Here is a 12,552-nt window from a genome sequence, read left to right as displayed (position 1 = left end):
TAAAAAAAAGCCATCCAATATATAACATTTTGTTATAGCAGCCCTAACGGACTAACATATCCTGTCCACTCCCATAGACTTGCACAGTGGTTAAGAGCCTGGGTCTGGAGTCAGGGTGCTGGGTCTGGAGTTGGGGTGCTGGGACTTGAATCCAACCTCTGCCTCCTAGTAGCTGTATGACCTTAAACAAATAACTTCAGCACTCTCTCTTTTTTTTTTAAGATTTTATTTTTAAGTAATCTCTACACCCAACATAGGGCTCGAACCCACAACACCAAAACCAAGAGTCACGCTCCACTGATCCAGCCAGCCAGGCTCTCCAAACTTCACCATGCTTGCCTTCAGTTTCCTCATCTGTGAAATGGGCAGAATAACAGCACAACTCTCAAGGGGTTGGGATGTTTAAATTCGTGAGTTCCCATGTTCAGTGCCTGGAACTTAGTAAGAGCTCCATCAATATTAGTGACTCGTTCCATGGTTAGTTGTACTCAGTGAACCCCTCTCCAGCTCAGATCCTCTCTCCCTACCACTTCACAGTTTCCCTCCTCAGGGACCTTTAGCTGGCTCTCTGTTCTGGCTCACACCTCCTGTCCAGTTAGTACCTATTGAGCACTCTGCCTTAGGGGAGGGGGCCCATTAATGTATCATGCCCCCTCCCGCCCCCGGTGGACAGGTTTATCCCGTGTCCTCGCCTGTCCTGGCGTGTGGGAGGAGTTGCGCTCAGGTCTCACCATTGAGTAACAGAGTTTGGAGCCACCCAGCTGTGTCATCCCCCCAAGGGCCTTGCTGGAGACAGAAAAACACCTCGTTGTGTCAATGTTTGAAGTATTTCAGAAATTGTCCCTGAGATGGCCCTGCAGTGCAGATCACCATCTGTGGGTTAGGCATTTATTAATGTGTGACTTGGGGAGACAGCAGAGTGCAGCACTTGCCAGGGGTGCAGACGACCCGGAGCACTGGCTCTGGCCTTTCCAGTGACTTGCTGTGTGAACCCAAACTGGACGCGTTACCTCCCCGTGCCTGTCTCTGGTTCCTTTCTGGGCCCCGAGGGGGCAGAAATGGCCTCTGTTAAGACTGAAGGGGAGGAGACTGCCAGGCAGGGCTTTTGTCCTCTGGGTGTTCCTGGGCCTGGGACCCTCCCAGTTATCCTCAGTTGGACTTTGGCATCTCGATTTCTGACCAACTGCCAGCCTCAGGGCACCAGGGTGTGGGTCTCCTTGGCTGTGTCACCCTTTGTCGGGCACGCACTCCATGTGTTATATGCTGTGGTAACACACAGGACGATACATAGTTCATCATTTCAACAAACCATGATGCAGGTGTTACTATTATTCCCATTTCACAGGTGAGGAAACTGAGGCACACAGAAGTTTACTGACTTCTGGTCAGTGGGTGACAGAGCTGGGATTTGAGCCCGTGCACAATGGCTCCAGAACCTGAGCTTGATGAGCACCTACCATGGCCCAGGGCCTGTGCAAACATTGCTGGTTTAATCATCACAATAACCCTGAAAGGTAAGTGCTCCTTACCCCATTTTGTAGCTAAAAACTGAGGCTTAGAGAGATGATGTGAACTGACCAAGAGGACATAGCTTGTAAGTGGCAGAGCTGAGATTCAGACCCAGGTACATCGGATTGCAAAGCCCAGGTCTGCCTGTGACTCCACAGGGCCCTATCCAGCACCCTGGCCCCGGCCCTCTGCATGACCTGCCTCCAGCCGGCCAGCAGCTGTCCAGCATGCCAAGTGGCCCACAACCAATTAAACTGCCCCCCACGGCTGTGGGTTTCATATGGGGGAATTGCACCAGATACTAAAGGGGCCATGCCTGGGTTCAGACTGCCCCAGTCCAGCCTCCTGAGTATATAAGGCAGAGGCCTGGCTCAGAGCCCAGTCTGTGACTAAAGGCCCCTGCCGGGAACAGTGTGACCATAATGGAACAGACCTAGCAAGGACCACTAGGGTGCTCAGGCCCTGGGAGTTAGGATGGTCCCTGGCTGCATTTCCGTTCTCCAGACACAGACACACTTCCATAGCTATAGGCATCCTGACAGACGTGCACACTTACTCACACAGGACTCTCCTGGACACCCCTTTACCCACCCCAACTCCAACTCCAGACACACCTGCCAGTCCCTGAGGGGGACCCTGGGAGCCAAGGGCCAAGGCCCCCAGAACAAGTCCCAGTTCCATGAGGGCTTGATCACGAACACAGCTTCACGAGACACACACCTAGGGGCGCCACAGTTACACCGCACAAAGAGTCACACTGTCACTGCCACTCCCTGAACACACACAGTTCGCGCTCCTCGAGGCCCACAGCCTCCCTCTCCCCCACCTCCACTCACCCCCAATCTTTCCTCCTCTCTACCCTCCTCCCCCCACCCTGCTCCCTCCCCGCCCCTGCCCGCCCAGCTCCGGCCCCGCCCCTTCCGAGGCCCCGCCCCGCCTCCCGTCGCGACCCGCTTCCGTCTGGAGGTCCGGGTCAGCGTCCCGCAGCTGCGAGGTGGATGAGGCCAGTGAGACTCATGAAGGTGTTTGTCACCCGCAGGATCCCCCCCGAGGGCTGGGCCGCGCTCGCCCGGGCCGCAGAGTAAGCGCGCCGCCGCCGCACGCCGAGTCCCCGGGCCGGGGCTGGGGCTGGGGCTGGGGGTGGTGTCGGGGAAGGGGCTGCGGAGCCCGGGTCCTCCCCTGGATCTCCGGCACCCCGCACCCTGGGTGACTCAGCGTCTCCGGGCGGGCCGGGGCGGACTGGGGGCGGCCCCCTGAACCCCACTTATTTTTGGTGGGGAGGGCCCAGAGGGAGCCGGGATCCTGTGCATGCGTCTTGGCCGGCCTTGCCAACCTGTGCCCGGCCTTGGACGGTCATGGAGTTTTGGGAGGCTTAAAGAAAGTTCTCTGCGGCCTAGTCTTGTCCAAGCCTGTTGCAGTGACGTCGGGACCCGCAGCTCTCCTGGCATGTGCAATGCGGGTGAAGGGAAAGGCCTGGGGAGACGGGAGGCGGCCGGTGACGCAAGATCCAGGCTGTTAATCCTTTACCCTTGAGGTCACTTTTGGCAGGGTCCCGGACTTTCGCAGTCACTGGCCTGGTCCCTTTGGACAGTGGGCAGGGGCCTCTCATGACCCTTAACATGCCAGTTTTCCAGGTTTTCACAGACATTAATGCTTAATCCTTGCAACACTCTGAAGTTGGTATTCTAATTCCCATTTTACAGATGAGCAAACTGGGAGAGGTTAAGTGCCTTGCCCAAAGTCACAGCTGCAGTGTGGCAGAGCTGGGATTTGACCTCAGCGTGTCTGACTGCAGTGGGAACACTGTTATCCAGGTCTGGGGAGCCAATGTCTGGCAGGGAGAAGGTGGAACCCAGGCTCAGAAACCAGGGCCATGCAAAAATGAAATTTGTTTGTTTTGTTCAGTGCAACAAAACCTTTGCCAAGGACCTGCCAGGTTGCAAGCACTGGGGGCGGGGTGGGGGCAGTCGTGGCCGGGGCTCGAGCAGCTCTAGCTCTGAGTGCCGTGCCCGTGGAAAGGAGGGTGCAGGGTGGCCTGTGCCAGACACTTGGTCGGCCAGGTGCTGCAGCAGGGTGTCCTGGGAGGTGCCGGCCGCCGCCCTGTGTCTTGCTATATGTGATGGGGGCACTGAATTAAATGGCAAGGACTGGGAGGCTGGGCAGCACCCCTGGGAACGCCTCCACTGCTCACGAGCTGTTGTGGAGGTGTGCCCTCGGACTCCTCCACGGTGCATTGCTTTGATCTTATCAGAGTGCAAGTAGGAGACTTTCCCGTGGCATGGATTCCCAGGACAGTACAGTCAAGCCTCAACTGGTCCAGGGACTGCCCACCTCAAGCCACCGCCCCCCACTGGCCATGAGGCCTCCTGTGAGGGTGATAAAGTTCTTCCTTGCTTTGAGCTGAGAGCTGTCCCCATGACTTTCTCCTTTTAGACTAGGCTCTTGTCAGGCCTTGGTGACCTCCACTCTGTGACAGCCCTTTACCCTCAGCCACCCTCTCAGGACAGTTCTGAGGCCGCCCATACCTGACCCTGACTCCTCAGCCAGCCCCAGGCAGCCTGAGGCTGGAGCAAGCAGAAGGCAGTGTTTCTCACTTTGAGAGGGAGGTGCAGTCCCAGGGACCTTTGGGAGCCTGGGGGGCATCTGTGGCGCTCCCCTGCTTCTGAGTGGTTTTTCTTTGGTCTTTAGCTGTGAGGTGGAGCACTGGGATTCAGATGAGCCAATCCCTGCCAAGGAGCTGGAGCGAGGTGTGGTGGGGGCCCACGGCCTACTTTGCCTCCTCTCTGACCGAGTAGACAAGAGGCTCCTGGATGCTGCAGGTGTGTGCACTGGGCAGGGCTGGGGAGGATTCCAAGGGTGTCTTGGCCCCGTAGGGCACATCAGTCTGCTGTGGCTGGCTCCCCACGGGCCGCAGTGACCTCTCTGAGTTCTGAAGGCATTCACTGCTATACTAGGGCCAGAGGGAGCAATTGTGTGCAGCTCCCTGTCACGGGCATTGCTCCTCTCCTGGCTGCGAATCCCTGCAGGGAGCTAGCAGGGCAAAAGGTGGCGTGGAGGGAGCACCCGAGTCCCTGGGCCCTTATCCAGCCCTGCCACAGCCTTGCTTTATGACCTCAAGAAAGGCCCTGTCCCTTCTGGGCTCATTTGTCTCCCGTAGGAGGGCCCATCTCAGTGCCAGCACCAGTAGGTACCCGGGGTGTGTCAGCCCCAGCCACGGGGCCCAGCCCTGGGCCAGGGTAAATGTCACCCTAGAAAGTTGTTTTGAGGAAAGATTCAGACTTAGAGGCTGCCGGATGGGGAGAACCCTCATGAGCCAATCCATGCTTCAGCCTTGGCCCTGGAGCTTTCTGGTGCCCTGCCCCGTAGAGAGGGTGTGAGGCGGTCGCACCCTGGCCACTTCCCAGTGGACACCTCAGTGTGTCCACAGCAGGGCCCCAGGTGCAGTCAAAGGAGACTGGAGGCTTTGTTGAGGGAACATTCCCATGGGTAGGAGTGTAGGCCTTGGTGTCAGAGGCCCCAGGGCAAAGCCTAGCTCTGCCACTCAGCAGCTTGTGACTGGGGCCGGCCACTTCACCTCCCTGAGCCACAGCGTCTGCACATGGAGGAATCAAGTCGGATGGTCGAGTCTGTCAGGTAGGGTTGTTCAGGATTCTAGCGAGAAACAGAGATGTCGGCCTTTCCTCTTACTCTCAGAAAATAATAACAAGCAGATGGCCCCATGGTATCCCCAGTGGTGTGGGTTGCAACCCCACAAGGAAAAATACAAACAGTGCTTTTTCTGCACAACAGGAGCCAATCTCAAAGTCATCAGCACCATGTCTGTGGGCGTTGACCACTTGGCTTTGGAGGAAATCAAGAAGCGGTAAAAGCAGCTTGCACTCTGGAAGGGGCCTGGGGTGAGGGCTGGCCCCCAGAGCGGGAAAGAGAGCTGGGTCTTTATTTGCTCATACCCCCCTCCGCCCTTCAGTGAGACTGTGAGGGGGCTGAGCGTGCAGGCCACCCGCATGAGCACAGGGCGGGTGCGACAGGCCCCCCAACCGTCAGGAGCTGTGGGTAACTACATCTGCCCGGTGGCGCCCTTTCCTGTTCAGCCTGGTTGTTGACCCTCACCACAACCCCTTGAAGTAGGAGGGGCTGGTAGTAGTATTACTTCCCTCGTTAGATGAGGAGATTCAGAAAGGTCGAGTAGTTATTGGCCCCAGACTTGGGGCCGTGATCTTTCATCTTCGCGTCCTTCGCCACGCGGGAGAGAAGCGAACCAGGAAGGAGGCTGACCGTCCCTGAGTTGCTCCTTTACAACTCAGAGCTTCCCAGTGGGCGGTGCAAAGAGGGAGCAGAGCAGCAGCTTGGAGATGTCCCAGAGCTAGAAATTGGTGAAGGTGCCTGAGGCCTGGGTGACTACCACATCTTTGCTTCGTAGCGGCATCCGTGTGGGCTACACCCCGGATGTCCTGACAGACGCCACGGCAGAACTCGCCATGTCCCTGTTGCTCACCACCTGTCGCCGCTTGCCAGAAGCCATCGAGGAGGTGAAGAAGTGAGTGAACCCCTGACAGGAAAGTTGGCTGTGCTCGGCAGCTGGTTCCTGAGCCCCCAGCGTCCCCCTGGCCCGGATGTGATCCCTGTCACCAGGGGTGCCTCATCTAGCGAGCAGGGACAGACTCAGCCAGACTACTGAGGGACAGGGCAGAGCTGAAGAGAAGTGTGGGGGAATCGTGGCTTTGAGGGGAAATCGTGAGAGAGGAGGATAGGGAGGGACAGATCAGTCCTGCCCGGTTGGCGAGGAAGTAGGGGCAGGAGTATGGATCAGAGGCTTCCCACGAGAAGTAGCAGGTGGGCATCCTCTTGAGCGCATAGAGGAGATAGGTCCTCCATCCTTGCTCATGATGCAGAAATCCCAGAAGCTCAGAAAACTGAAGGTGGTTTCATAAATCTTTTGGTGGCAAAACCTGACTAGAAATGACAGGAGGCTATTTATGATCTTTATTTTTCTCACTCTGAATATTCATGTTTTGCTGCAGATAACTGGTGTGTTTGACAACAGGTACCACCCTAGACACTGCTGAGGGTGTTATATAGACTAGAGAATATGCACCAACCTTTCTAAAATCTGAAAATTGAAAACCCTGGCCCAAGGGTTTCGGATCAGGGATTTGGGTCTGTGTGTTATAGAGGGTTCGGGAAGGCACTGCAGCTGCAGGGAGGCCGGCAGACAGGCCTTTGCAGGCCCTCGGGGTTTGTGGACAAGGAGCTGGGGCCCCGGGGTGGGCCTGGGGCCGAGGCAGACACCGAGGGCAGCACTGGGCTGAGGAGACACAGTGCCGCATGTCCCGCTCACCCTCCTGCCCGGGGAGTCGGCACCCTTCTCGGAGGTGGCTCAAGGCAGCCTCCATCCCCCTGTCCACCCAGGGCAATGGGTGGGCCTGTGGCTTTACTTTGTGTTGCTTCCCTGGGGCACTGGGAATACTGGTTTTGGAATCCCAAATCCCGAGTTTGCAACCTGCTGCTCCCACGTCTGTCCTGGCTGGATGTGGCCTCAGGCAGGGCACCCTTTCTGGTCTCAGTTTCCCCATCTGCGAAATGGGATGAGAACTTCTAAGGCCCCTCCCAGCCCTCGGAGTCTGTGTCGTCCAGTGGCTTTAAAGGAAGAGTCATTCTAGCTGCTCATCCATAGCGCTCAGTGGCTATGGTGTAACTCATGCTACAGGCTGTCCTGTGAGCTGGAGAGCAGGGTCTTCTACCCCTTAGACCACAGCCCCTGCCTGCGGGTCCTGGGTCTGTGTGTTCACTGAGAGCCCTCATCTTTGCCCGAGGCTGGGGCTCTTACCCACCCCACCCCTCTCCACAGCGGTGGCTGGACCTCGTGGAAACCCCTGTGGATGTGTGGCTATGGACTCACACGGAGCACCGTGGGTATCATCGGGCTGGGGCGCATAGGTGAGGCCCCCACCTTCCCTCTGGCCTGCCCCAGCAACCTTGGCTTCATCTGAGTCTCTGGTGCCCGGTGTCTGGGTGTTGGCCATCCTTTGGAAAGAGTGGTCACCACTGGCCAAGTTCCCAGTGCACTTTGCATGCAGTAGGGACATCTAATGGACAGACCCAGCTTCATAAAACACTGGCAGAAACAAAAAATAAAAGAAATGAAAATAGGAGTTCCTTAAGAACTTGCTAGGTGACAGAAGCAAGTTGATGAGTCGGGATTCTTTGTGGTTAGAGCTCCATACAGAACAGATGAAAGTGGCGATGGCTGGGTTGGGGCCTTGAGGAGGGGCTTCCTGTGGGACAGCCCGTGCTCCCCCCGGCCTGCCAGAATGTAAAGCTTTAACTCAAGAACCAGCGGGTCCAGGGAGCAGAGCTTACCTGTGATTCTGCCGACCGGGCAGAGCTAGTTTTCTCCCAGGGGCCCCGGCTTGGAGAAGTCTGGCCACACAGCTGTCCGTGGCTCTCCGGCATCGGCCCGGTCCAGAGGTGAGGGGAGGCGGGAGAGTATGGACAGTGTGGCCGGCCAGCAGTGCCTCACACCGGAGAGTTGCTTGGAGGAACCCACCAGCTTTGGGGCACATTCTGATTCTGGAAATCCAGCGACCCAAGCCTGTCTCCTGAGCAGCACATGGAAAATGTCTTGAAAGATTTGGGGCGAGTTGGCAGTTTGGCCACGCCACTGAAAAGTCCTAAGAGGTCTTGGGCTGCGTCAATAAAAGCAGAGGGTCCAGAAGGAGGGGGGGAACTGCTTGGTCCTGGTATGCCAGACGCAGTTCTCAGGGATGGTTAGCACGTGGCCCTCAAGGTGCCCAGGATGTGTGAGGACAGCAGAAGCCAGTCACCACTGCCGAGGAGCGGTGGTGCTGCCTCTGGGTCTCTGAAGGGCTGTCACATGGCCCCCTAAGGGCGGTGTGGGCCTGTGGGGGGCTGGTTCTACTGGGGCAGGACCAGTTAAAGTCAGAAGTATGCTTCCCACCCCCACCCCCCGGGGCTCCCTGTCCCTGGAGCCGCTGGGTGCTGCTTCTGCCCTCTGAGGTGTTGGAGACAAGCCAGGACTCTCTTTGCCTCCAGGCCAGGCCATTGCTCAGCGTCTGAAGCCATTCGGCGTCCAGAGATTTCTGTACACAGGGCGCCAGCCTAGGCCTCAGGAAGCTGCAGAATTCCAGGCAGAGTTTGGTAAGTAAAACCTTGATTTCCATAGGAGCCCCATCTGTACCTGGTTAGAGGGTCCTCTGTATTTCTGTAGTGGCAGCATTTCAGACAGGTGCGTCTGGGGCCTGTGGCGTCCCTCAGGTACTAGCTAACCCACCGGGGCCCAGTCGGAGAGCACAGGGACGTACCCAGGCCGCACAGTGGGTTCCCTTCGTGCCCGAGAACTCTCCAGGCTTCCTGTCTCTCAGAGTTCCTTGTCACCGCCCTCTGTGCCTGGGCAGAGCAGCAGGGATGGTGACAGACGTAAGGAATTGCTGGGAACTTGGACACCCAGTTTCCCTAATAAACTGGTGAGCACTGTCCCCCAGCCTTGTGTCCAGTGGATCCAGCCCCCTGGCAGGGTGCGCAGTGTCGTGAGCACAGGGCACCTGGATCTTAGCCATTCCTCACGCCCTTGGCACATTGGGCCCTGAAGGTGGTGACCTTGAACCAAGCTCCTGTCCCTCTCTGGCCTTAGTTTCCCCATCTGTGAGACCAGGGGGCTGGATAAACGATGTAGTACACCAGGACCCCACCAGTAGCTGTCAGTTATCAGAGGTGTTTGGGCGGACACGCGGCCTTCAGGAAGCATCTTGGGAGTTTCCAGTTTGGCAGGAGGAGGCAAGGGTTTGGTCTCCCATCCTTTTGCTGTCTCCAGCCTGGGACTCAGCATCTCATGGAATCCTGCCCTCCCCCAGTGTCCACCCCCAAGCTGGCTGCTGAGTCTGATTTCATCATCGTGGCCTGCTCCTTAACCCCTGCAACCAAGGGGCTCTGCAACAAGGACTTCTTCCAGCAGATGAAAAACACGGCTGTGTTTGTCAACATCAGCAGGTACACTGGGGCCGCCCAAGCTCCCTGGGGCACTGAGAACGTCCAGAGAGGGGCTGTCCCTGCTGCCGGGATCCCCAAGGCTTGTCCCTGAGGCCTTGGGCAGAGCCTACCGCTCCCTTAACCAACCACCAGGCAGCCCCAGCTCCGAAGTACAGTAAAGGCCACAAGAGAGTGCCTCAGGCTGGGAGGAGGAGCTGTCAGAGCAGGCCTGGCCTTTCTGGTTCCCAGCAGTTTCCTGAGCCATGCTCAGGGCTGGGCACGTGGCAGAGTTGGCTTGGGGAGTGGAGGCATGATAGCAGCAAGTTACCAGGTAACCTTGGGCAGCCCATGTTCTTCTCTGCTGCAAAGAGTTGGGTGTAACGATCTTAACAGCCCTTCAGAGGCTGACCTTCCATAACACTGAGCCTGGGTCTATCTGTCTGAGTTAGTGACAGCTTGAACCGTGATGCCTCTGGAAAGATAGGTCCCAACCCAACTTATCTCGGTTTATCACAGTGTCCCCAGGGTGCCTTCAGGCCACTGGGCATATTATGGGGGCAGACCCTCCCTCTCTGCCACTCTAATCCCTGCCTGGATGGTGCCCTTTGAACCTGCTTAAACCAGTTTGGAGGCAAGTAAAGGCAAAGGAAGGGATTCCATGGGATCTGCCTCAGGTCTCTCCACTCCAGAGGCCCCTGTAATTATTAATGTTTAGCCACAAAGGAGGTGCCCTGGAGGGGAAGTGAATCGGGCGGGAGCACAGGGCTGGCGCTGACGGGCGACGGTGGCTCCGCCTTGGTGTACAGAGCCCCCCGCACGGACCCAGGACTGGGCCGGGTGCTGCGCATTGGTACCTGCCGCAACGAGTATTACTTCGGGTGCAGGATGAAGTCTCGAGCCAGTCCTTTCTTTCCTTCAGTGGCTCAGTCACAGGAGGGAGGGCTGCTCACTCGGGTGGATGTGGTTAGGCGTATCCTTGTGTTGGGCCCGCGCCCCACAGCATGACGCCGTGGTTCTCAGCACGTTCTCGGGCAGACACACCTGGATGGGGCCCCACACAGATGCAGATCATGGGCCCTGCTCCTGCACTAGTGGGTCGGTAAGCACGCCTGGGAGTGGGGTGTATTCTCCCCGTCTTGCAGAGGAAGGTGACACACCTGCCCAAGGTCACACAGCTATGGAGTGGTGGGGCTGGGGTTCCCGGTGTTACTGCATAGACTACTGTAAAGAAGTAGCTTATCAGCCTTACTGCTTTAAAAGTCAGTGCCAAGTGTGCCTGGTGCGCGGGGAAGTCCATTCCGTGGGTTGTTCTGCCGTAGAGGAGGCCTGGGTGGAGGGAGCGTGGGGGCATCTGCGGCACCACTGTCCTTCCCAGGGGAGACGTGGTGAACCAGGACGACCTGTACCAGGCCTTGACTAGCGGGCAGATTGCAGCTGCTGGACTGGATGTGACGACCCCGGAACCGCTGCCTACAGACCACCCTCTCCTGACCCTGAAGAACTGTGGTGAGAACTGACTTTCCGATGCAGAGTCACCTGGGCCCGCGGGAGTTAGAGGTGGTCTGGAGGTGCTGGGTGCGAGCTACCCTGAGCAGTACCGAGCACAGTGGGACACACCTGGGTCCGTGCTTGTTGAGGCTGTTGGTGACCTGGCACACTGCGCCGCAGGGGAGGGGCGTCCTGAGCACCGATGCTGCGGGGCCGAGGGCCGCACTTGGAGAAGTGCTGCCTCAGTGGTTGCTTCTTAGCCTCCCCAGTTACTTTGTGCCTGGTTAACAGCTTTTTATATTAAGTTCTGTCTGTCCAGGTAGCTGGTGTGCTTTCTGTCTCCAGACTCTTACATAACTGTGGGGGCTGAGCCAGTCCCTGTCCTTTATGTACGTTCTGGGATGGAACCCCACAGGGAAGGCCCCCACTGTCCTCACCGTCTGCACCAGGCTGAACGGAGGAACGTTGGCTGTCCCGCCTGGGCTGTTGCCAGCAGCTGGGAGAACGGTCCCATCCCCACAGGCCTGGCAGTTCAGCTCAGTGCCCTGGATACTGCTTTCAAAAGGCATTCTTTGGGGACTGGAGACCTTACTTGCTCTGCAGTGGGGCCAGAGGGAGCTGGTCTGTCCGCCTTTTCATCTTGTAGTTATTTGTGTAGATCAGAAGCCCTGTGGCACCACTTTCAGGGGCATGGGTGTGGTGTGGACGACTAGTGCTGAAACTTCTAAGCTGAACTGGCACCTGGTTTCACCGTCTGATATCTGAAGGGCTGTGTCTAGACAGGCTCCAAGACCCCTTCTGGGCTCGACATCCTTGTATTTAGGATCGTATCTCTTGCCACCCTTGCATCTAGGCTGCAGTAGCCCCGAGTCCCTATACCGTTCCCCTAACCCTCAGCCCCACAGGAGTGGAGCGCGTAAGGACAGTAGGCAGATCAAAGACGAATGATAGGAAGGTGAATCAAAGAATACTAAGGCAGGTTCTCTTTATTCTTCTCACTGCAATCCCTAGTCAGGAAAACAGGACCCACTTTAAGGCTCTTGAAACACCCTTACCTCCCTCTCCTCCTCCCCTTTCCAGTGATCCTGCCCCACATTGGCAGCGCCACCTATGGAACCCGAAACACCATGTCCTTGTTGGCAGCTGACAACTTGCTGGCTGGCCTGCGAGGGGAGCCGATGCCCAGTGAACTCAAGCTGTAGCCAGACAGGAGGTGCTGAGGGTCAGGAGGCCCACTGTGCCCCTGGAGTCTGTCAGTGAGCGCAGGCTGGACTTGGACCCACAGGACGGAGCCAAGGAAAAGTCTCATCTGTTCTGATCCTGCAGGAGGAGGACTGGTGTTGATACACGGGCTTGCCGCTTTTGTGGTTAGAAGCATCTGAGCCAAAAGTATGTGATCTTATTAAATAATTCTCTGAGAGACTGTGTGGGCCTGTAACTGGGAGAAGCTAACAAGGGCATCTGCTTACCTTTCTAAAATCAGGGCATGGGGTGACCTGTGGGTTCTGCTCTCTGCCAGCCCTCCCCCCACCCCACCCCCAGCATGTGAACTATTAGAACCTGTCCAAA

At 57.3% G+C, this 12,552-nt stretch overlaps 1 protein-coding gene across 1 annotated transcript; it reads left to right on the top strand.

The window, feature by feature from the left end:
• The first annotated feature begins 2,441 nt into the window (after positions 1–2,441).
• On the top strand, positions 2,442–12,403 carry GRHPR (glyoxylate and hydroxypyruvate reductase). The gene is made up of 9 exons (XM_027616453.1): positions 2,442–2,590; positions 4,198–4,328; positions 5,299–5,371; positions 5,930–6,046; positions 7,358–7,446; positions 8,563–8,667; positions 9,381–9,516; positions 10,871–11,001; positions 12,064–12,403. Exons 1-9 carry the CDS (start codon positions 2,508–2,510, stop codon positions 12,183–12,185), a joined length of 987 nt encoding a protein of 328 aa, XP_027472254.1. The 5' UTR covers positions 2,442–2,507; the 3' UTR covers positions 12,186–12,403.
• Positions 12,404–12,552: the final 149 nt, after the last annotated feature.

The sequence above is a fragment of the Zalophus californianus genome, chromosome 13 (genome assembly GCF_009762305.2).
Source record: "Zalophus californianus isolate mZalCal1 chromosome 13, mZalCal1.pri.v2, whole genome shotgun sequence".
NCBI classification, from domain to species: domain Eukaryota; kingdom Metazoa; phylum Chordata; class Mammalia; order Carnivora; family Otariidae; genus Zalophus; species Zalophus californianus.
Note: the sequence above shows the minus strand (reverse complement) of the source record. Positions and strands in the feature narration are given on the sequence as shown.

Coding starts and splice junctions, on each gene's coding strand:
- GRHPR (XM_027616453.1), top strand. CDS start 2,508: ATGAGGCCAGTGAGACTCATGAAGGTGTTTGTCACCCGCAGGATCCCC. Junction 2,591..4,197: donor GCGCTCGCCCGGGCCGCAGA/GTAAGCGCGCCG, acceptor TTTGGTCTTTAG/CTGTGAGGTGGAGCACTGGG. Junction 4,329..5,298: donor GAGGCTCCTGGATGCTGCAG/GTGTGTGCACTG, acceptor TCTGCACAACAG/GAGCCAATCTCAAAGTCATC.